This window comes from Spermophilus citellus, assembly GCF_964194105.1.
Source record: "Spermophilus citellus genome assembly, chromosome: 10".
NCBI classification, from domain to species: domain Eukaryota; kingdom Metazoa; phylum Chordata; class Mammalia; order Rodentia; family Sciuridae; genus Spermophilus; species Spermophilus citellus.
The window spans coordinates 128,637,423-128,659,136 of record NC_138197.1 but is presented as its reverse complement, the minus strand read 5'-3'; the positions used below and the strand labels follow the sequence as shown (position 1 = coordinate 128,659,136).

At 39.2% G+C, this 21,714-nt stretch overlaps 1 protein-coding gene across 1 annotated transcript in view; it reads left to right on the top strand.

Moving 5' to 3' along the window:
- Window positions 1–21,714, top strand: part of ENTHD1 (ENTH domain containing 1) — a gene marked incomplete at both ends in the record, with an annotated part of 127,102 nt that overhangs the window by 72,470 nt on the left and 32,918 nt on the right. Inside the window, 1 exon segment of the mRNA XM_081310942.1 lies at window positions 4,535–4,649. Coding sequence (XP_081167068.1) covers window positions 4,535–4,649 — 115 coding nt within the window.

Genomic DNA, 21,714 nt, shown 5'->3' with positions numbered 1-21,714 from the left:
ATACAAGGGGGAGAAATGAATTACGGTAGAGGGGGTAGAGAGAGAAGAGGGGAGGGGAGGGGGGATAGTAGAGGCTAGGAAAGGCAGCAGAATACAACAGACACTAGTATGGCAATATGTAAATCAATGGAAGTGTAACTGATGTGATTCTGCAATCTGTATACGGGGTAAAAATGGGAGTTCATAACCCACTTGAATCAAAGTGTGATATATGATATGTCAAGAACTATGTAATGTTTTGAACAACCAACAATAAAAAAATAAAATTAAATTTAAAAAAAAATTATATACTTGGGGCTGGGGTTGTGGCTCAGAGGTAGAGCCACATGCATGAGGCCCTGAGTTCAATCCTCAGCACCACATAATAAAATAGATTAAAGATATTGTGTCCACCTGTAACTAAAATATAAAAAAAAAAATTTAAAAGATTATATATTTTGTCTTCAAGGCCTGAAAATCTTTTCTCTTTGTGGTCTAATCTATTGGTGATTCTTTCAATTGAATTTTTTATTTGATTTAATTGACTCTCTTCCAGGATTTTTGTTTGATTCTTTTAAAGAGTCTTTCTCTCTATTGAAAGATTTTTCACTTCCTGTATTTTCTTAGTTCATTCCTTACATCTTCTTTGAGTTCATTGAACATTTTAAATATTTTTTTTAAAGAGAGAGGGAGAGAGAGAGAGGAGAGAGAGAGAATTTTAATATTTATTTTTCATTTATCGGCGGACACAACATCTTTGTATGTGGTGCTGAGGATGGAACCCGGGCCGCACGCACGCCAGGCGAGTGTGCTACCGCTTGAGCCACATCCCCAGCCCGAACATTTTAAATATTAACTTTCTAAATTCTTTATCTGACATTTCTTCCTCTGGTGGCAATTGGATCAGTTGTTGAGTGTTGTAAGCTATTTGAGATGGCTTGTTCCCTTGTTTTTTCATATTATTTGTACATCTACTGGGATTATTATCTATTCTACTTTTATGCAAGGGATTATTAGTGAGCTTGTTTCTCTTAAGTGCCCCAAGCTGGCAGATATCCAAGCATTGAGACTCCACTCAGTGTGTATCCTCTGCTATGCTCAGTGTCAGCACCACTTTGAGAGAAGATACTAAATCCTGTCAACTACATTCACTAAAGAGCAAAGCCATGAACTAGGGAAACATTCATACATGGGGGAAAAACATATTGAAAATCTTCTACATTTTCCTCTAATCCAAGTATAAAATTATAGTAATATTTTCGGATAGGTTGAGAAATGAATTATTAGGAAAATTATTATTATACTATATAGATATGACAAGGGAAGAGGAGGAAAATTGGGCAAAGGGAAAAAAGAAAAGAAAGTATAGAAAAAATACAAACGAAGATAAAAAGAAGAAAACAGTACATCAGGGAATGGGGGATTTGAGGCAGGAGCAGGTAATTCAAGAGGGAAAAGAGACTGAGAGGAGCAATTTTAAACCTGCCCTTGGAAGCAAAATCAAATGATTGCAGTTAATGTTTTAAAACATTAGATGAAATACATTCGAATGGGTTGAGGGAAGCAGTATTTTATTTCATACTGCATCATTGTTTCACACTGGAACATTTGTCAATTCAGTATGAAAAGTAGTATCCAAATGATCAAAATTGACATTAGAGACATTTATGATATTTCATTGCCAAAGAAGGGAGATTTCTTATCGAGTCTTCCATCAGGATTTGAGACCTTTGGAAGATGCCCATCACTCCTCAGCTTTACCTCTACATTTCCCTGGGTATGGAGGTAATGATCACACCAGTTCACCTCTGGTAGAATTCTAGGAGGCGTCCTTTAATCTTTGTGTGTCCAGGGACCTATTAGCTTTCTGTTGGGTCACAGGAGTGATGGTCTCTACTTGTGATTTAACAGGCAGGGTACACTCTAGTATGCCTTTCTGAGTAAAAGTTCCACATATCCAGCACTGTTAAATTCAGTGTGGTCTCCCCTATGTATGCTTTGCAGTGCAGCGTGTGGTAGCCTAAGATAGAAGTATTGTAGTTGGGTTGATATGGCACTGGATGGCCCAAGGAGAAGTGTAGGCCCTGTTGCTTCCTCTGGAGTACACAGGTCATGGGTCAGTAGGCTTGTATCTATGCACACTGGGCAGTGACAGGTGTCTGTGAGATGCTTCTCTGAAAGTAGCTTTGTGGAGTGTAGTGCCTTTGTGTATGCACTGAAGTTCTCAGCTGGCTGCTTCGGGTTATCCTCAGGAAATGCCCTCTGTGGGTCTGAGTTTGAGTAGGAATTGAGTTAACTAGAAATTCTGGGCCCCACAGCATGTACTCTACTAGAGGTGCTGAGGCACTAGGGCTACTTCCTTGGTTGCTGTAGCTTTCTTACCAGCCAGTGCTTGTTTGTCAGCCTAGAGGCACAAGTCTGTGTGCCTGAGGGTGCTGCATCTGCTTCTGGTTTCTGTTGGGTGTGGGAGGCACAAGGTGCTGTAATCAGAGCTGTCACTGACTGAGCCTCTCCTCCCCTCCACAGGGATTTCTTTATAATGGCACAGAGCACAGTGGTTGTCTATGACTGTGGGGCCTATACAAGCAGACTTTCTGTGAGCAAACTGTGGCACAGAAGCCTCCCTGGATGATGTACATCACCTGGGTTTTACCCATCACTGTGACAGGCATGGGGCATTATTGGCTCATCTTTGCCTGAGCTCTGGTGGAGGCTGTGGGGAGCATTAGGTTGGGGCTGGCACTGCCCAGGAGTGGTTAGCTCTTCAGTCAGCTCTACCCTACTCCCCTTGTCCTTGGTGAAGGGGATTCATAGCTGTCAGCTAGCAGCAATCCCTCTACACGTTCCCTCTAGATGGATTACTGAGACAACACATTTCAGAAGTATTATCTGCGGTTGTATATCTATAGGTGGGGAGAAGCTGTGTTGATTTGATTTCTTCTAGGGAGGTGGCCAGCTGTGAACTCTACACAGTGGCTGCCCTGCGAGGCACAGCTTTCTGCCTGCAATTTGGGCTAAACTGTGTGCCATCCTTCACCTTCTTTGCTGCTCCTGCCCTGTTTTAACTTGCTCTGCTTTTCTTTTGAATTGTTGTTAAGGAAATAAGCTTATGGCCTTTTCCTCTCTCTTCTTTTCTTGGTAAGCTTTTCTTTTGCTGCTTCATTTCTGGGCTGTGGAGGAGTTGAGGATTGCTACCTAGATCCTCTCTACCAGCTTCCAAATCCCCTGACCAAATAGATCTTGTTTTTAGATTTTTCTCTGGAAACCTAAAAAGATTTTACTTAATTCTAAAACAAAAAGTAATCCCTAAAAATGTAAAATAAAAGTAAAGAAATATGCTCCTTGAATTCAGTTGGTGTTTTTGTTCTGTGATGTTTGGCATTTTTGCTCTGAAATTATTGTGAGTATAATATTTGATGAACCAAATATTGTCTTTACTATCCTTAAGAACTAGAATTCTCATCATGGGGAACAGGAGATATGAATGTTAGAAGACATTGTCATAAATGAATACACTTGAATTGTAAGTATATCAGTATAAACTCATGTAATTCATCATGTCAACAAGCTAAAGAAAAAATATAAGATGGTCTCAGTTGATGCAGTAAAGCATTGACAAATTTGGCACTCATTGATTAAAAAAAAAAGCTCAGCAATTTGGAAATTAGAAAATTGGCAAATAATGTGAACATTCATTTCAGCAAATACATGTGGTAAACAAACACATGAATAAGTGTCCAACGTCATTGGCCTTTAGGAAAATATAAACACACAATGACATATCAAAATGGCAAAATAAAAAAAGGTGGTAACACCGAATGCTGGTGGAGAAATTTGATCACACATTCATAACTAGTAGGAATAAAAAACTGCTAGAAAGCAATTTGTCAATTTCTTATGAAACTGAATATGTGACTTCCATATAACCCAACAGTTGCACTTGTAGGCATTTATTCTAGAGAATGAAAATTTATCTTACAGAAACTTGTATACAAATATTCACAGAAGCTTTTTTGAATAGCTAAAATGTAGAAAAACCCAGATGTCCTTCACTGGGTTAAACATCCATGCCATAGGGGCTGGGGCTGTGGCTCAGTAGCAGAGCACTTGCCTAGCACGTGTAAGGCACTGGGTTTAATCCTTAGTAGCACATAAAAATAAATAAACAAAGTCATTGTGTCCATCTACAACTAAAAAAATTTAAAAACAAACATCCATGCCATGAATACTGCTCAGCAATGAAAAGAAAGGAACTATGGATACACACTACAATCTGGATGAATCATCAGGAATTATGCCATGTTAAAAATAAACAACCTTAAAAGTTCGAATACTGTAGGATTCCATTTATATAATGGTCTTTAAAGTCATACTTACAGAAAGGAAGAACAGATGCATAGGGATGGTTAGGGACAGGTATTGCTAAGAAAGAGCCTCAGGAAGATCCTCTTGATTGGGTTGGAAATGTTCTATATTTTGACTGTATCAATGTCACTATCTGGGATGTGATTAATTTTTTTCCCCAATTGTCATGCTTTCTCTCATTCTCTGTCAGGACCTGATGCGATTTTATGATGAGGATCCAAAGCCAACACTACCTCCTTCCACTATCTCTTCATCTAGGTGGTTGTCAGAAGGACAAGCAGAAGTTTGCAGTCTCTGGGATGCAGGTAATTTGGCTAAGGAATATGTAGTTTATTCCAAAACATAACCAAGAAACACCGGGAGGAATTCTATATAAATAAACATTTTATTTGGTGAAATATAGCAATAGTTGACTTTTATTTAATGTTGATAATGAAGAACAGGATTAGTATTCAATACACACATAGTCCTATAATCTTATTTTATCCATTGTTTCAATGTTTTTCCTTCACTTTTTTTTCTTCTTCTTTGTTGTTTTAAAAATGACTACACACCTTAAATATTTTATGAATGGTTTTAAAAAAGCAGAAAATTAATTTTAGTTTCTTATTTTCATTAACTTTTTTTGTGGAGGTGGTACCAGGGATTGAACCCAGGGGCACTTGGCCACTGAGCCACATCCCTGGCCCTACTTTGTATTTTATTTAAAGACGGGGCCTCCCTGCGTTGCTTAGCACCTTGCTTTTGCAGAGGCTGGTTTTGAACTAATGATCCTCCTACCTCGGTCTCATGGTGTGCCACCACGCCCGGCTCATTAACTTACTTTTGATGGAGTTTAATTTATGACATGTTTCAAAAGCAAAAACTAAACAAAAAGTGAAAAGCCAAGATGCTTATCTATCCCACAAATTGGCTAATCATCTAGAATAAATAACATTAGAAAAAGGCACAATGTAAAATTATACAAAACTAGCCTCAAATAAATTTTACTATTGCATTTCAGCTGGGCTCTGCTGCTCCTCTAGATCCTATAGGATCTGATCACCAATTGAGCCACTTCATCCTGTATGTTCTTCATGAACTGTCAATTTGAAATACGTATTTCCTCTTCATTTTCTCAGAAAGTAGGTGGAAGGTCTGCCCAGATGAGAGTGGAACAATATCATTAGTGCCTTTCATTTTCTTTCTTTTCTTTTCTTTTTTTTTTTTTTTGCTTTTGTGTTCATCCAGACAGCCTTTCCCTTATTACAGAAGTGGCTCCTCATGTTTTGAGTCCCATTTTCTCCACCTTCTTGGACCATGCATCTCAAACTTTCACTTTATATAGAGCCTCATTATTCAAAATATAAAAGCTGTAATATATTAGTATACACTGATTTTACAAGTTCACATTTATATAAAGTTTTCTTACAAAGCCAGTTGTGAGAACAGCGTGCATATTTTAATAACACAAAACCAACAAATCAGGGTTTATGGTATGGTATGATATTTGCATAAGGCTGGCATGCTCATGGATAATTAGTTACAAATGATTATAATATAGTAGACAGTTTGCTTAGTATCCTTATAACACACACAAAGTAAACAGATCTCAAATCATAAGCTTGAAAGAACAAGTAAGGAAATTGTTTGATTTTCTAATTTAGCCTAATATTTTTCCCTGCTAAAACTTAAAAAGTAGACTTTAAGAGCAGTTTTAGAGTCACAGCAAAACTGAGTGGAAAGTAGAGTTTCCATGTATGCCTTTCTCCTCTTAGGTATAGCCTCCCCTACCATCAGTGTAACACACCAGAGGTGGTACATTTGTTATAATTGATGAACCTACATCAACACACCATTATCTCTTTAAGTCCACAGTTTATATTAGAATTTTCTGCAGATTCTATGGGGTTGAACAAATGATATGCATACTCTTTTACAGTATCATTACAAAGGAGTTCCCCTGCTCTAAAAATCCTCTGTGTACTGCCTAGTCATCCCTCCCTCCTCCCACCCCTGGCAACACTGATGTTTTTATGGTCTCTATAGTTTTTTTCTTTTCTATAATGTCATAGAATTGGAATCATGTGTAGCCTTTTCAGATTGACTTCTTTCACTTAGTAATATGCATTTAAGGTTCCTCTACATCTTTTTATGATTTGATAGCTCATTTCTTTTTAGTGCTCAGTAGGAATGTACCACAGTTTATTTATTCATTTACCTACTGCAAGACATCTCGGTTACTTCCAAGTTTTGGCAATTATGAGTAAAGCTGCTTTTAAACATCTGAAACAGGTTTTTGGGTGAACATAAGTTTTCTCCCTAACATTTAATACAAGTGAAATTGAATATATATGAGCATCAAAGTCAACCCACCCTATAGAGGAAAAAGGTCACAAAAACACATTGCCTGAGGGATGCTTCCACCATTTTACTTGTCAGGACCAAGTAAAATAGGGGCTTTTCCTATTTTTAATTCTTTTTTTTTCCTCTAGTCTCTCCTTGACACCGGTCTTGTTAAAATGCAGATCCTAGCATTTCACTTCCCAGCTTAAAAGCTTTCAGCATTTCTCTACTGCCAAAGGATAAGTCTGATTTTTCTATACTGTCATATAAAACTTTCATCATCTGGTCCAATCTTTCTGGGCATCACCCAAAATTGTCAATATTCACTATGCTTTGTGACACTCCATTACTCATGGAGTTTCTTCTCTTTAGAACGTTTGTTCCAGTTACCTTGGCTATGTAACATATTACCCTAAAACTTTGTAATGTAAAAGAAACATTTGTTTTGCTCCTGGATTCTCTGGGTCTGGAATTAGGACAGGGCACAGTAGGGTTGGCTTGTCTGTGCTCCATGATGTGTATCTGAGCCTCAGCTGGGGGATTCCAATGCTGGGACAGGGATCAGCTGAAAGCTGCTCTTTCACAAATCTGACAGTTGCTGCTGGCTCTCTGCTGGGGGCCTCAGTTCCTCTCCACATGAGTCTCTTCGTGTGGTCTTTCCACAGGGGTTAGTTTGAGTTTCCTCACAGCATTGGTAGTGAGGACCCACTAGAGGCCAAATAATCTTGGAAGTCATGCTGTGATACTTGAAGTCATTCTGTTGATCAAGGAAATCACACAAACTCGCCCAACATCAAGGGAGAGGGACTATCAACCTCCACCTCTCCATGGAGGAATGTCAGTGTCATACTAAAAGAAAAACATATTGGATGGGATGTACATTGCCACAGTCATTTTTGGAAAATATAATCTGTCATAATCTTCCACCCAATTATACATGCTTGACAAAATCCTATTCAAAAAAGCAAGGCCCAGTGAAAATGTCAGCACTGCTACAAAATATTTTTATATACTATATCTCCTTTCAATATGTTCCCACAGGCCTTTTCACATATCTCTATTATAGAATTTATAAATTTGTATAATAGTTTTATAAATTGTATTCACTTTAAATTACATAGTTAATAAGTGAATGTAACCTTACTTTTAAAAATTCAAACAATATAGATAAAGCTATCCCCCACCTTGACTGTCCCTTATCCCACAATCCCCTCTAATGGGTTAACTGTTAGCAATTCGGTGATTATTTTCTAAACCTTTCTCTATGCATTTACATACATATATTAAGAAACATTTAGAATTGACTTTGTTTATAATATTATTCTGTATTTACCCAAAACTTTTATTAAACTTATGAATATCACTTGACTATCTTCAATGTGTGTCGATATTTAGAGATTTACCCTGGCTTGTTTTTTAACTCCAGTAGGGCCAGGATATTATAGTTTCTGCTCCTACTGATAGAAATTTGGGTGTTTTATATATTTTTCTATTATGTATATATAGCTTCAGTGAATGGCCTTGTACACGTTTGTGAATGTTTCTTTAGGGTGGGTCCTTAGAAATGGAATCTCTGGGCCATAAAGTATGCCAATTTCCATTTAATTAATGCTGTTAAATAGCCTCTCAAAATGTCAGTGCCAGTTTGCACTCTGGCTTGCAGCATATGAGAATAACTATTCATTCACACCCTTGCTAGCACTTGATGTTTTCAAGCCTTACATTTTTATCACTTGGATAAAAGTTCCATTGCATAGGAGGGTATAATTTGCTTATTTCCACATATCAGTTGGGTATTTATATTTCCTCCTCTATGGACTGCCTATTTATATAATTAACCTATTTTTCTTTTGGATTGTTCGCTGTTCAAGTGAATGGATTTTTGTGTATGCTCGTGCGTGCACACACACACATTCTCACACACACAAATCTTTTATCTGAAGTTATGTTGCAGATATCTTGCAGGCTATGAATATCTTTTGGCTTTCTTAATGGTGTCTTTATAGAAGTTTTGTTTTATATCACCACTCTTTTCCTTAATACTGAGTGTGTGTGTGTATGTGTGTGTATGTATTCTTTTTAGTTATATATGACAGTAGAATGTATTCTGACATATTATACATACATGGAGAACAACTTCCCATTCTTCTGGTTGTATAAGATGTAGTGTTTGTGTGTGTTTAAGACAGTTTTCCCTATACCAAGTTTGTAGGATATATTCCCTCATATTTTATTTTAATTGTTTGAATTATTTAATTCATCTGGATTCAAAGTATTTGTGAATGGCTTTAGATAAGGAGAGTGGGCAGCCAGTTGTCTCGTAACACTTATTCACTAATCCATTTTTCTATTGTTTTAAAATGACTCTATAATACATACTAAATAGTGTCTGTTTAACAACTCTATTCTGTTCCATTGATCCTTTTTTCTGTTTCGGATCTGTTTAACTTTTTGCAACTATTATACCACTGTTATATTAATATATTCTATTTTACTTAACTAATATTGTATTTGTTATGGTTTAGATCTAGAATTTCCCCCAAAAGCTCATGCATGGACTTTGTTCCCAATGCAGCAATGTCCAGAGGTGGGGCTTTTAGGAAATAATTGGATCATGCAGATTCTAACTTCCATCAGTGGATTAATTCATTTGATGGATTTATAATTTGTACAGACAACTGGGAGATGGTAGAAACTATAGCAAAAGGGGGCATGGTTGGAGGAAGCAGGTCATGGGGGGTGGGGGGCGTGCCCTTGGGGACTATATCTTGTTCCTGACCCCCCACACTTGCTTCCGGATGCCATGAGCTGACCAGATTTTGATACCCATGATGCCTCACTTCATGCCCAGAGCAATGGAGCTAGCTGACCGTGTACTGAAACCTCTGAAACCATGGGCCAAAATAAACATCTTTCTCCAAGTTGTGTCAGGTATTTTGGTCACAGCAATGAAAAGCTGACTAATAAATATTAGTGATCACTTAGGTTATTTCCATATTTTTACTATTATATAAACAATGATGAAATAACATCTTTTCTCCATTCTCAGATAAAATAGGCTTTTATTTATGTTTTTCCATGATTTGAAGCAGATCCTGAAATACTATATTCTGAATCTCTAGTGGTAAATCCTGTCCAGTTCACTAACTTATTCTGTCAACAGATGGTTCTGATTTCCATGTTCTGATTTTGGCAACTTTAGCCCAAGGCAAAAATAAAGTAAGAAAGTTATTCTGGTACAACCTCTTCGACTCTTCTCTCTCTATCCCTTGCCTTTGTCCTTCTTAGGCCCCAGTGATGTGTGGCTCATACACTGGTCTGCAGTACACCAGCACACAGTGTTTGCCTCAGTGAACTTTTCTTCAATCCACAGAGGCCACTCCCTTGAATTTTATGCTACTCCTTCCTTGATTTTCTGTATAGTTTTATTATATATATTTCTATTCTAAACAATGTATTGTTTAGTTTCATAGGCTCTTGAACTTTATGTAAATGGAGTCACTCTAAATTTATTTTTCTGACCTCCTTTCACCACTCAGTATTGTATTACTAAAGGTTCCTTTATGTATGATTGTCATTTGTTCTCACTGCTGCGTAGTATTTTATTATATGTATATATTATCATGTATTTGTTTACTTTTCTGTAGAATAAGGTCTTCAGTGCTGTGTGTCAAGTTTTTTATATTGAAAACAGAGCTTTTGATACTTGTTGCGTACTTGTACAAGACTCCTGGTTCACATGAACAAGAAGCTCTCTAGGACATATATTTGGGAATGAAATTACTGTGTGGTTAGATATGAGTACCTTTAAATGTACTGGGAAATGCCTTATTGTTTGCAAAATTCTAGTTGTTTCATTTCCTCACCAATCCTTGCCGTTGTTGTTTTTGAAAAGTTGCCCATTTTGTGAGTGAGAATTGGTATCGTATTTGTACTAAAATGTATTTTTTTTTTGGAAACGAAATTGAGCATATTTTCATATGTTGAAACATTTTATAGGTGTGACTCATTGATGTCCTTCATCTGTGAAATGTCTGTGCATATCTTTTCATCATTTCTCTTTGGTTGTCTGTTTCTTAATTGATATTCTTTATTCTGGAGGATGAGCATTCCACCTTGTAAATAAACGTTTTCCAGTTCATGGCTGCTCTTTTCACTTTGTATGAAGTTTTTTTTTTAATTTTTTTTTTAGTTGTAGATAAACACACAGTATCTTTATTTATTTTTATGTGGTGCTGAGGATCAAACCCAGGGCCTCACACATGCAAGGCAAGTGTTTTGCCACTGAGCTACAGCCCCAGCCCTGTATAAAGTTTTTGAACAATAGAAGTACTGGATTTTAATGATATAGAATTTTATTCTTTTTGGTTTTGGCTTTTTGTATTTTGTGTTATTTCCAAAAATTCTTCCTTATCCTCAATCACAAAGATAATTCTATGTAGGCTAAAATTTTCATAATTTTGTTTCCTACAATTAAATCTTTAATGCAGAATTGATTCTGGTGTATGATTGAAGTAGAAGTCTAATTTTACTTCTACTTGTATGGCCAGCCGTCCCAGTCTACCCTTTCCCGAGTAAGCTGTAGTGCCATCTGTATCCTAAAGCAATTTATACATATGCATGGATCTGTTTCTGGACTCCATATTTTATATGACTTACACTACATGGATAAATAGTTTTAGTCACTCTACCTTTGTAATAATTCTTGGTGGCTTTTCCTTCATCAGGAATGTTTTGACTATTTCTGAAATACACAAAAGCTTGTGAAGTTTCTTTTAAAAACTTACTAGGATTTTTTCATATTAATTTTTTTTTAATTTATACATGACAGCGGAATGCATTCCCATTGGGATTTTGATTGGCACTGCATTGAATATTTAAATCAATTTGGAGAAGTTACATCTTTATAATATCAAATCAATCATTCATTTGATTATTCTTTAGCATACTTTATATATATATATATATATATATATATATATTTTTTTTTTTTTTTTTTTTTAACATACAGGCATTATATACCTTTTGTTAGATCTAATCCTAGGTACTTGGTATGTAGATGATCCTAACTTAGGGTGGTTCAACTTATTTAGTTTTTCAACTTAATGACAGTGAGCAGTACACATTCAGTAGAATGTGTACTTCCAATTTTGAATTTTGACCTTTTTGTATGATATTCTCTGGTGATACTGGGCAACAGCAGTGAGCCATGACTCCCAGCCAGCCCTGTGATCTCAAGGGGAAATCTGCAGTGCCTACCGCATGCTATGTTGCTATGATGCTCAATATTTTTTTCCCCATGAAATATTTTGAATTTACAATGGTTTTATTGGGACCTATCCCCATTGTTGAGGAGCACCTCTATTTTCATCACAACTATAAAGGGTATAAAATTTGCATTTTCTAACTATTGAGTATAAATAGGTGGAATTAATTTTTGTATTATATTTATTTTGTAACCAAAACCTTGCTTAACCCTTTCCAGTTTTCCTGATTTATCTATAGATTCTTCTGGGTTCCTTACATTGAGAATCATTCATGAGTAATGGCAGATTTACTTCTTCACTTGCAAACTATATACTCTGTATTTCACTTCCTTTCCTCATGCTAGGTGGAGCTGCTCATCCAGTACTGAAGGTCATGGGCTTCCTATACTTGGCCCATAATCTTCAAGAGAATGGTTTCAACATTTTGCCATTAAGAGAGATTTACTATATGATTTTGCAGATCTCCATTCTTAATTTTTTAACATTTTTTTCATGACTATGTTTTGAATGTTCTCTATTTAGCATCTATATTGGTAGTTACAGGTTTTTCTCCTTCGGGCTGTACATTTTATAAATTAGTTGATTTACAAATATTTAAACAACCTTGAATTCCTGGAATAAGCTCAATTTGGCCATAATATATTATCTTTTCTATATAGTGCTAGATTTGATTTCTAGTGTTTTGTTTAGGAGTTTTGCATCTATATCTATGAATAAAATTAGGATTGTCTTTTTTCCAATTCTCTTTGTCATATATTTTGATACTGAGGTCATGATGGACTCATACAAAAGAATTTGGAGGTGTTTGCTTTTTTTGTGTCCTCTGGACTAGTTGTGTAGATAGGTGCGGCACCCTGTAAATGCACTAATGTGCTGCTGGCAGGACTGCAGGCAGAGAAGGCAAATCACGCTCAGACTGTGTGTCGCTTCCTACAAAGACAAAGCTTGCTCCTTCAGTAATGGAAGAGGACCATTGTAAATCTGCCACCAGGTAACTGGCTCTTTTCCCTGCTGGGGATGTAGCGTTAGCCTCCACTCTTGGCAGTTTGGGCATTCAACATTGATGATAGCTAGATCATACTGGCAAGAGAAAGTTCATGTTATCCTTCTTGTGCCTGGCAAGGGCATCCTTACTGCATGGCCAGAGCTTACTGCATGGCCAGAGCCCACTGAGCAGACACTGGAGTGACTAGAGAAGGAGGATTATGGTGGCTACTACACAGGGCATTTGCCCATCTACTTTTGAGAGCCTCCTCTGTTCTCTGACAGGCATTTGGAGGGACATGCATGCCTTTACATCATGTGCACATCCTGATAGGTCCATCCATTGGTTCTTATCTCCAGTCTTCTAATCTTATTCTTTCTATGGGCCTGGCTAGCATTCAGGAACCTCTGCTTAGGATTTGTTGTTGATTCATAGCTTGGCACCTTGCCTTTCAAGATGTGCTATGGGAAGATATACTGTTTGCAATTCTGTCTTCCAGGAAGATTTCCTTACTGTCTTTCTGAGCACTTCTGTGTGTGGGCTTGTAATGCTGGTATGCTTGCCGATTCACCTATAAACGTAAAAACCAATCCTGTACTTATTCCTCTTAGTTGGCATAAGGGAATTTTCCATGAGTTATAGATGTAGGTTGGGGAGGAGCAGTGAAGGAGAGGGAGCAGGTACCCTGGAGTCTGAACCACCTGCTTATTTTTGTTTACATGGGCCTCCTGAACTGGCTTCACCTGGTCTCATATATGCCAACTTAATTTCACAATGGAATGCTGCTGTGTGTGTCTAATTTTATATTCTGTGGATCAGATAACACTCATTACATAAGGGGACACAGTCACTTAGTGTGTCCTGGAGTCAAGCATTCGTCTCTGTCAGGGTCCAGCAGTAAGCCAAGAGATGCTTTTCAAGGGGATAATAATCATAGATAGAAGAAAAAGGCATGGCATTACTCCAGAGCCTGAGGGAACAGCTCTGTGAGAAGCTTCAGTGAGTGCTTCTGTGTGCCCTGGGTACTTGCAGTGCCTTTGACTTTGCTAGATTATATGACCTCGTTATTAGGACAGCCCCTCCAGTAGCCAGGACCTATAGCAGAGCCTTTTCTTTCTTTGGTCCTCACTCAAAATGGACAGTAACGATGAGAGCAGCACACGTGTATGCACCAAGATTCAGAGAAGCCTGTGGATATTGTGCTTCTTTCTTTATACTGGTTTATTCAAGGTGTAATTTGTCTCTCACTGACATGCTTTAGACCACTGAAAACTCTAAAAGTGTCATAGATATAGTAGGCCCTGAATTTTCCTAGGACTTTTCCCCCACCTTCTGCATGCATGCAGCACCAAGCATGCTTGCTACTTGCTGTATAAGTCCAGTTAGCATTGTATCATCAGTATAGGGGGCCAGGGTAATTTCCTGTGGAATAGATATCCAGAAAATACAGGCCCTTCTGGCCTCTATTAAAAGACATAGCAGAATTGGTGTAGCTATAAGGCAAAAATGGCAAAGGTATATACTATTGTCCTTGTCACATGAAGGCTAACTGATTCTAAATATATTTAATAATAGGGATTTATCTAGGCTGATGCTGTACATTAGATCCCAGGAGCTGGGTTGGTTTGTTCTAGTAAAAATGCTGCAACTGGAGCCACAGTTGTGAGGGGCATCACCACCCGATTACTCCTGCAGTCTTCAGCAGTCTCCTCCACAGTCCACCTGGCTGATGAGAAAAGCAGTGAATTACACTAGAATATGGTAGGAATCACCACCTCTATGACTTTTAAGGCTTTAATAGTGGCACTAGTCTCTGCGAATTCCCCAGAAATATTTGGTGGGGGGAGTTGTTACAGGGGTTTCTCTCTGGTTCTTCTCATTATAAAAGCCTGCCTTGTAAGGGTGGTGGAACCCTGGTGGGAATTCTCTCAGTTACAAAGTGTTTCTGTTTCCACTGTACTTTCTGAGGCCATGGAATTAACTAGAAGTATAGGCCTATGGTTTTACAAGACCTGTAGTGTGGCAGATCCTGGACTCTTCCTATGTCACTTGGTTTCTATAAATTCCACTCTGACCAATAGACTATAGTTGTTGGAACTCCAGAAATTAGCATCAGTCAGAGGCAGTATCTAATAAGACCTGGAAAGCCTGTGTGTTTCTCTTTGTAAGTAGATTACTTCAGATACCTCTAGGGAAGGCTCTGGGGAAGATTTACCATGTATATCTATGACTACATTGTAGGATTCTTCCTCAAAGGGGAACCAAGTTTAGGAATTGAGTAAGAGGATATGAAGCCCCTTAATGGCACTAGTTGGATTTCTATCTATGTATGACAACTGTCACTTAGGAGGCTGCCCATCTATTTAATGTAGGTTCTGTGATTTGTTTTCTGTCATACTTTCCTGCAATTAAAAACTTGATGTCATTGCATCCCTATGACTTATTTAGGTTATACCTGGCTGTCATGGCTCTGAGATCCTAGTGTTTTCACTGAGATCAGGGAACCCTAATGTGCTACATCATCCCTGTGGTCATCTCCAGCCTGCAAATGACAACAACTGCAGAGCTCTTCAGTGATGCTGGTGCCCTGCCAGAGCACACTTGTTTAATACCTTGGTGAAGGGAGTATCCTCCGTGGCCAGTAGGCAGCTGAGCACATAGCATGTAATAGGTGCATGCCAGCAGCTGCAGTCTCTTCTTGTGGCACTTTGAGCTTCCTTTCCAGTGGGCCAGAGAAGTGCTTCTTCTTCCCAGGACTTTTCATCTGGTGCATTCTCACTGGAGTATTACAGCCTCAGAGAGGCTCTTTTGAGCACTTTATTAAAAATCAACTTCCATCTCCCCACTGCCAGTGGTGCTCCCTGCTTATTTTTCCTATAGCACTTCTCAGCATCTGGCTTACTGCATAACTTAAGTGTCTATCTGAAAACAGAACGGGACCATTCTCAGATATCATAAAGAATCTGCCACTAATGCAGCACTGACTTTGGCTTTGCTCTGTACATATGGTACTTTTCAAGAAGTTGCATATAATTTTTGTGTGTTGCTTATTAATTGGGTGCATTTACTGATGTCTTCTATGTTGAGGATGGTTGTTACATGCCTTTGCATTTCCCTGAAAGCATCTTTATATCAATTATCAGACATTGCAAAGTATTCCTGGACTTACAAACTGACTATAGAAATTTGAGAGTTTATCAACATAGTTATTCTGTTATGTGATTGGTATTAAGTAATACAATTAAAACCTTTTTAAGCTTTTTTTTTACTTTAAAAATACAGGAAACCATGGTTCATGCATGAAAAATGATCATAAGTGAAACTATTAAAGGCTTTCATTGGAATGAATGAATAGATAGAAAAAGCCACAGTCACCTACAGAAGTCAATTAAAAGACTAGAAAGGTATTAACTACATTAAAAATGCCAACTTTTATTTATCATGCAGTGGTCAACTTTTTTCATCTTTGGAATGATTAAAAGAAATATTGAGGGCTGGGGTTGTGGCTCAGCGGTAGAGCACTCGTCTCGCATGGGCAAGACCCTGGGTTCAATACTCAGCACCACATAAAAAGATATAATGAGTGAAATAAAGTTAAAAAAAAAAAGAAATAGTGAGAGACACTGATTTTTCAACTGTTCATAAATTTTCGGTCAGGAAGCTATCCAACCTAAACTCTTTTCTGTTTCACTAATGAGTTATGTGTATTATAAAAATGTCATATAAGCCTTTTGACAATTCAAATTAGGAGAATCAAGCTTAATCTAAACTAAGTTGCCAGATTCTTTATCAAAATGACTAGGATCTCTCAGGTGTTGAGGTCCAGGTTAACTTTTTATTTGAATAAAGCAAACAGTTCTGTATTTAGTACCAAGAGTGGATAAATTATTCACTCACAGAATTTATCAAATGCCTCTTGTATGCCAGGCAATGTGCTAACTTCCAGATATCAGTGATAAACAAGAGCTCTGTTTTGCTACAGTTTCCAGGCTAGTGTGAGAGACAGACCTTATCAGGTCCAATCTGACAGTGGGGTGTCAGAATGAGGAAAGGACATGAAAGCTTGCAGGAGGGCACTTGGTCCTGCCTTGAGAGATCAGGGAGGCTCTCTGGAGAAGGTGATGTCCAGGCTGGAACCGGAGGACTGGGTTCCCTCCTGCAAAGGAGAGTTAGATTAGGCCAACACTGACACTGTGCCTGCTGGCTATACTGTTAAATGTCTTAATTCTTATGATCTTCATAACAATCTTCACAACACTATTTTGCTACCCCTCAGAATGAGCCAAGCCAAATGAGGAGAGAAGAAACTGTCTCAGGCCAGGTGAGCAGTGTACGAGAAGCCAGGGGTAGGGAAACAGGAGGTCAGGCCCAGAGATAGCCAGCAGGCCTGAAGAAGTGGAAGCTTAGTGAGGTCTGAGGACTCAGTGGAGGGCAAGAGGGGTACCAGAGGAGTCCAGAGAGGTGAGGAAGGTATTATTGATAAATGCAACCATATATTTTTTATCTAAACTAGGACACTTTTTGCCAGGATAACAGGTAAACCTGGAATTTCCTGGACAAAGGGGCACAGATGCCATGCAGAGGGATGTTTTAGTTAGCTTTGTGTTGCTGTGACCAAAAGACCTGACAAGAATGACATAAGGGAGGAAATTTTTGTTTTGGCTCACAGTTTCAGAGGTCTCATCAGTCCATAGATGGCCAACTCTTGTGTTTCTGCACCCAAGATGAAGTAGAAGATCTCCATGAGAGGCGTGGCCGAGGAAAGCTGCTCAACATGGCAACCAGGAAGCAGAGAGAGAACTCCACTCACCAGGAACAAAATATAAACCCCAGAGCACCCCTCACCATGACCTGTTTCTTTCAGCCACACCTTGCCTGCCTACAGTTACCGTCCCGTTAATCCATTTTGGTGTAGGAAGGCTCTCATAACTTACTCATTTCACCTTTGAAAATTCTTGCATTTTCTCACACATGAGTTTTGTGGAGACACTCTCATATCTAAACCATCACAAGGGTCTTCATTGGGACCAAAAAAAAACGGGGAGCCTCTGAGTGCTTTAGGCAAGGACAGGATAAAACCAGATCTTTGCTTCAGGAAGATGACTGTAGATGATTGTAGAGACTGGAAGGGAGCGAGTAAGAATAACCTGTAAGCCTTGTCCTGGGTTGGCCACTGCTCACCAGCTTCACCTTTCCTGCCTTCCTCTCCCTCCTTCATGGAGGTCCAGCTGTGGTTGCTTTTTGATGACTTGCAACCACCCCTTCCTCAGCTGGAGAGCCATCTCCCACCTCTGCCCTCCATTCCACTTGCAGAATTCTACTCGTAGGGGTTCAGCTAAGTTGTCACTTCTTCCAGGAAGCCTTCCCTGACATCCCAAGGCAGGGCCTGCTGCTGCTTCTCCCTGGTCTCTTGAGACACTCTGTGCCTTCCCCAGGTAGAGCAGACGTGCTCACAATATGTAGAATTAGAGATGATATTCATGGACAGAGTGAGGGGATGCAGATGGACCTTAGCATGGGCCCAGATATCATTTATTTTCTTTTCATATCATGGCAAGTCTGAAACCAGAACCTATCTCTGGTGTAACAGGAGCCCAGAGATACCGCACTGAGTTAGTAGGTTTTGGAGGGCTACAAATGAGGAGGAGCTGCTGGCAGGCAGCTAATGGGTATCTTCGATAATTTCAAATTCCCTTGTGGCAGAAAATACACCCTTGGTTATTCTGTTTTTCTGATCATTTCCATCTTGAACTCGATCAACTCAGGATTTCCCTTTCCCCCTCATCCTCTTGAGAATGGAGTCAAAGTCTCAGGGACTCGCTTGGCATTCTGGCTTTGGGGCTGGGGGAACATCTTGTCCTGGCTAATGGGCATCTCTTCACACTGATTTCTGCTGAGAGAAACCTGATTGCCTTGTCCTTGAATTATCCACCTGTCTCTTTTTATCTGCATCCATTGATATCTTAGCAGCATTTTCCTGGTCTTCAGTTGTCAGGTCATGCAATCTGTATCCTTGTCCCCATCCTGAGGCCCTTTCACTTCTGACATTCTCTCCAAGATAATTCTCCAACTCCCAGGTACTGCTAGAATCTTACCCACCTCTCATCTAGTAGGGGATTCTGACTGGCTTGGATACTTTCTTCTCAGACCTACCTGATTGTCTTTTTTGGGGTTCCAGGGATTGAAACCCAGAGGTACATTGAGATACATCCCCAGCCCTTTTTATTACTTTTTCTATTTTAAAAATTTTGATACTGGGTCTCAAAATTGAGATACATTCCCAGCCCTTTTTATTACTTTCTCTATTTAAAAAATTTTGATACTGGGTCTCACTAAGTTGCTTAGGGTCCCACTAAGTTGCTGAGGCTGGCTCTGAACTTGCAATCCTCCTGCTTCAGCCTCCCAAGCCCCTGGGATTACAGGTGTGTGCCACTGCACCCAATTTGCCATTTCTTTTCTATTGCTTCCAGATGAAGAAGGGTGGGGAAATTTTGGCATTGCTCACTTTTTCAGATGGAGTCTGAAATAGAAATCTTCTTCACCTTCAGAACAAAAGCAGCATGAGAAGGAATTTTTCTCTGTGCTGATCACTGCTGAAGCTCAAGACCTATAACAATGGCTAGCTAATAGTAGGCCTCAAGAAAGACTGAGTAGATGGATGACTGTCCCTCTCGTGTCTCCCCAGTTCTCAAGGTCTCCCTCATGACGGTCGTCTGACCTCCCTCACCAGCATCCAACTCTTGCTTCTCTTAATCACTCCCTCAGACAACTCATGGTCTGGGATGCAAGCTTAGAATTGGAGGCAGTGTTCTTTCCAGATCTTCCAGTTGGAAGTTGGTCTTTGTTCTTAATTGAAGTCTCGAATCCCTGGATCTGTCATGTATCTTCTTGGGCAGCGGCTTCATATTAGGTGTGATGCTAGGGGAAGGACCTTGGGGATTAATCAATGTGTGGAATGAGAAGATGTCTATGAACAGTTCACGCCTCCTTTCACCCTGGCACCCCCCAGTTCCTAGTACAGTGCCTGGCACATGGCAGACTTGGAATTAGTCCTTGTTGAATTGAATATTGGTGGAGTCAGGAACTGGTAAGACATTCAAGAGAGAGGAGCAGACATTTAGGAATGACCTGGTAGTAAAGATGGGCTGGGGTTTAAAGAAGGAATGCTCAGAATCATTGGTTCTTTGTTGAACCAGAATTCTATTCATATAAATGTTAATTTTAACACTAATAAAGACTTGCTGTTGTGTTTATCGATGGGTAGTATGGTAGGTGCTCTGTAGAACCCAACCTAGTAAGCTAACTATCTGAATTAGAGACAAAACCAAGATTGTTCAAGTTACTATAAAATAAACTGAAAGAGCTACCAAATAGTAGATGATAATTACAAAATAGTCATAACATTCAAGAAAAAATGATTGAGAAATGAGATTTTAGTTCAACAAATATTTTAATAAAATTCTGTGTCTGCCAGGCACAGTGCTAGGTGTGGATTTATGGAAGTAAGAATAGCAGACTATGTGTCTTTAAGGACCTTCTGTCCTGGTGAAGGTATCAGATAAGAAATAAATAAAATAATTATAGATGGTGACACATGCCATGACACAAGGAGCAGGGAGCTTGGTCAGGTGTGATGAGGCAGCTGCTTTTGTTGGGCTGGTCAGAGGAGCTCTGCAGAGATGGTGTGAGCAGAGGGAACAGCGAGGCCAGTGGAGTGGGTATGCAGCAGATGGGTAGGCAGGAGAGGAGAGAGGCTTAGGAGGGTACACCATGTGGCGTGGGTCGCAGGAGGAGCTGGGGCTGAATTCTGAGTACAGTGGCAACATCTGAAGTAGAAGAGAATCCATTTCTATTTACATAAAGATAAATGAGAGAGTGAGTCGAGGAGGGTTGGCAGAGCTAAAGCAGAGAGATGGAAGAAGCAGCAGTTATTGTATTGACCTTCCTGGTGACCATGGCTGAGGACAGAGACAGCAGCTGTGGAGAAAAGCAAGCGGAAGAGAGATCCATGTGTGGCTCAGCCCTCAGGGTCTCCTGATAAGAGATTGTCAGGGTGATGGGAACAAAGATGAGTGCTGCTGCCTGCCTTGGGCAAGGGTGTGTGGTGGTGCCCTCGGGAGCACAGGACTGGAGGAGGGAACAGGCTTGGGCCGAGTACTAGGCTGTGTTGTGGATTTGTTTCTTTTAAGGTTCCCGTGAGACACAATTTAAAAAGCTGTATTTATTCTTCTTGCAATATTGACTATCAAGGCACTAAAATAACTAAAACAGAATTTAGATAGCTGTCTTTCCCATTTCTTTAATCAGACTCTCTTTGCTTGAGAAACCCAGGTTTTAAACATTCTAACTATGCTCCCTGGATGGTGGGTGTTTGTCTGCTGTGCATTTCAGAAATTTGAGCATTCCATAACTATTAAAAAAGAAAGCACAACAAACCTCGAATGTAGGACAGCACCAAACATGCCCAGGCTCTTAAAATTCTGAGAGAAATCTAGTAGTTGACTTGGCGCCCTTGTTGCTGATTATGGTTTAGCATGTTCAAACTACTGCTTCATTTTCCTGAAGTTAGCAGTTTTAACAAAATGTAAGTAGTGATACATGATTTTTTTTCCTTTTTGCATTACTGTTTTCCTTACAACAGAACGTGGATGCTTTAGAGGATGTGTTAGTCAGATTTCTGTCATTATATGATACCTGAAGCAATCAACTGATAAAAGATTTCTGTTGGGCTCACAGTTTTAGAGGTCTCAGTCCCTGACTGGTTGTCTTTGTTGCTTCTGGGCCTGCGGCAAG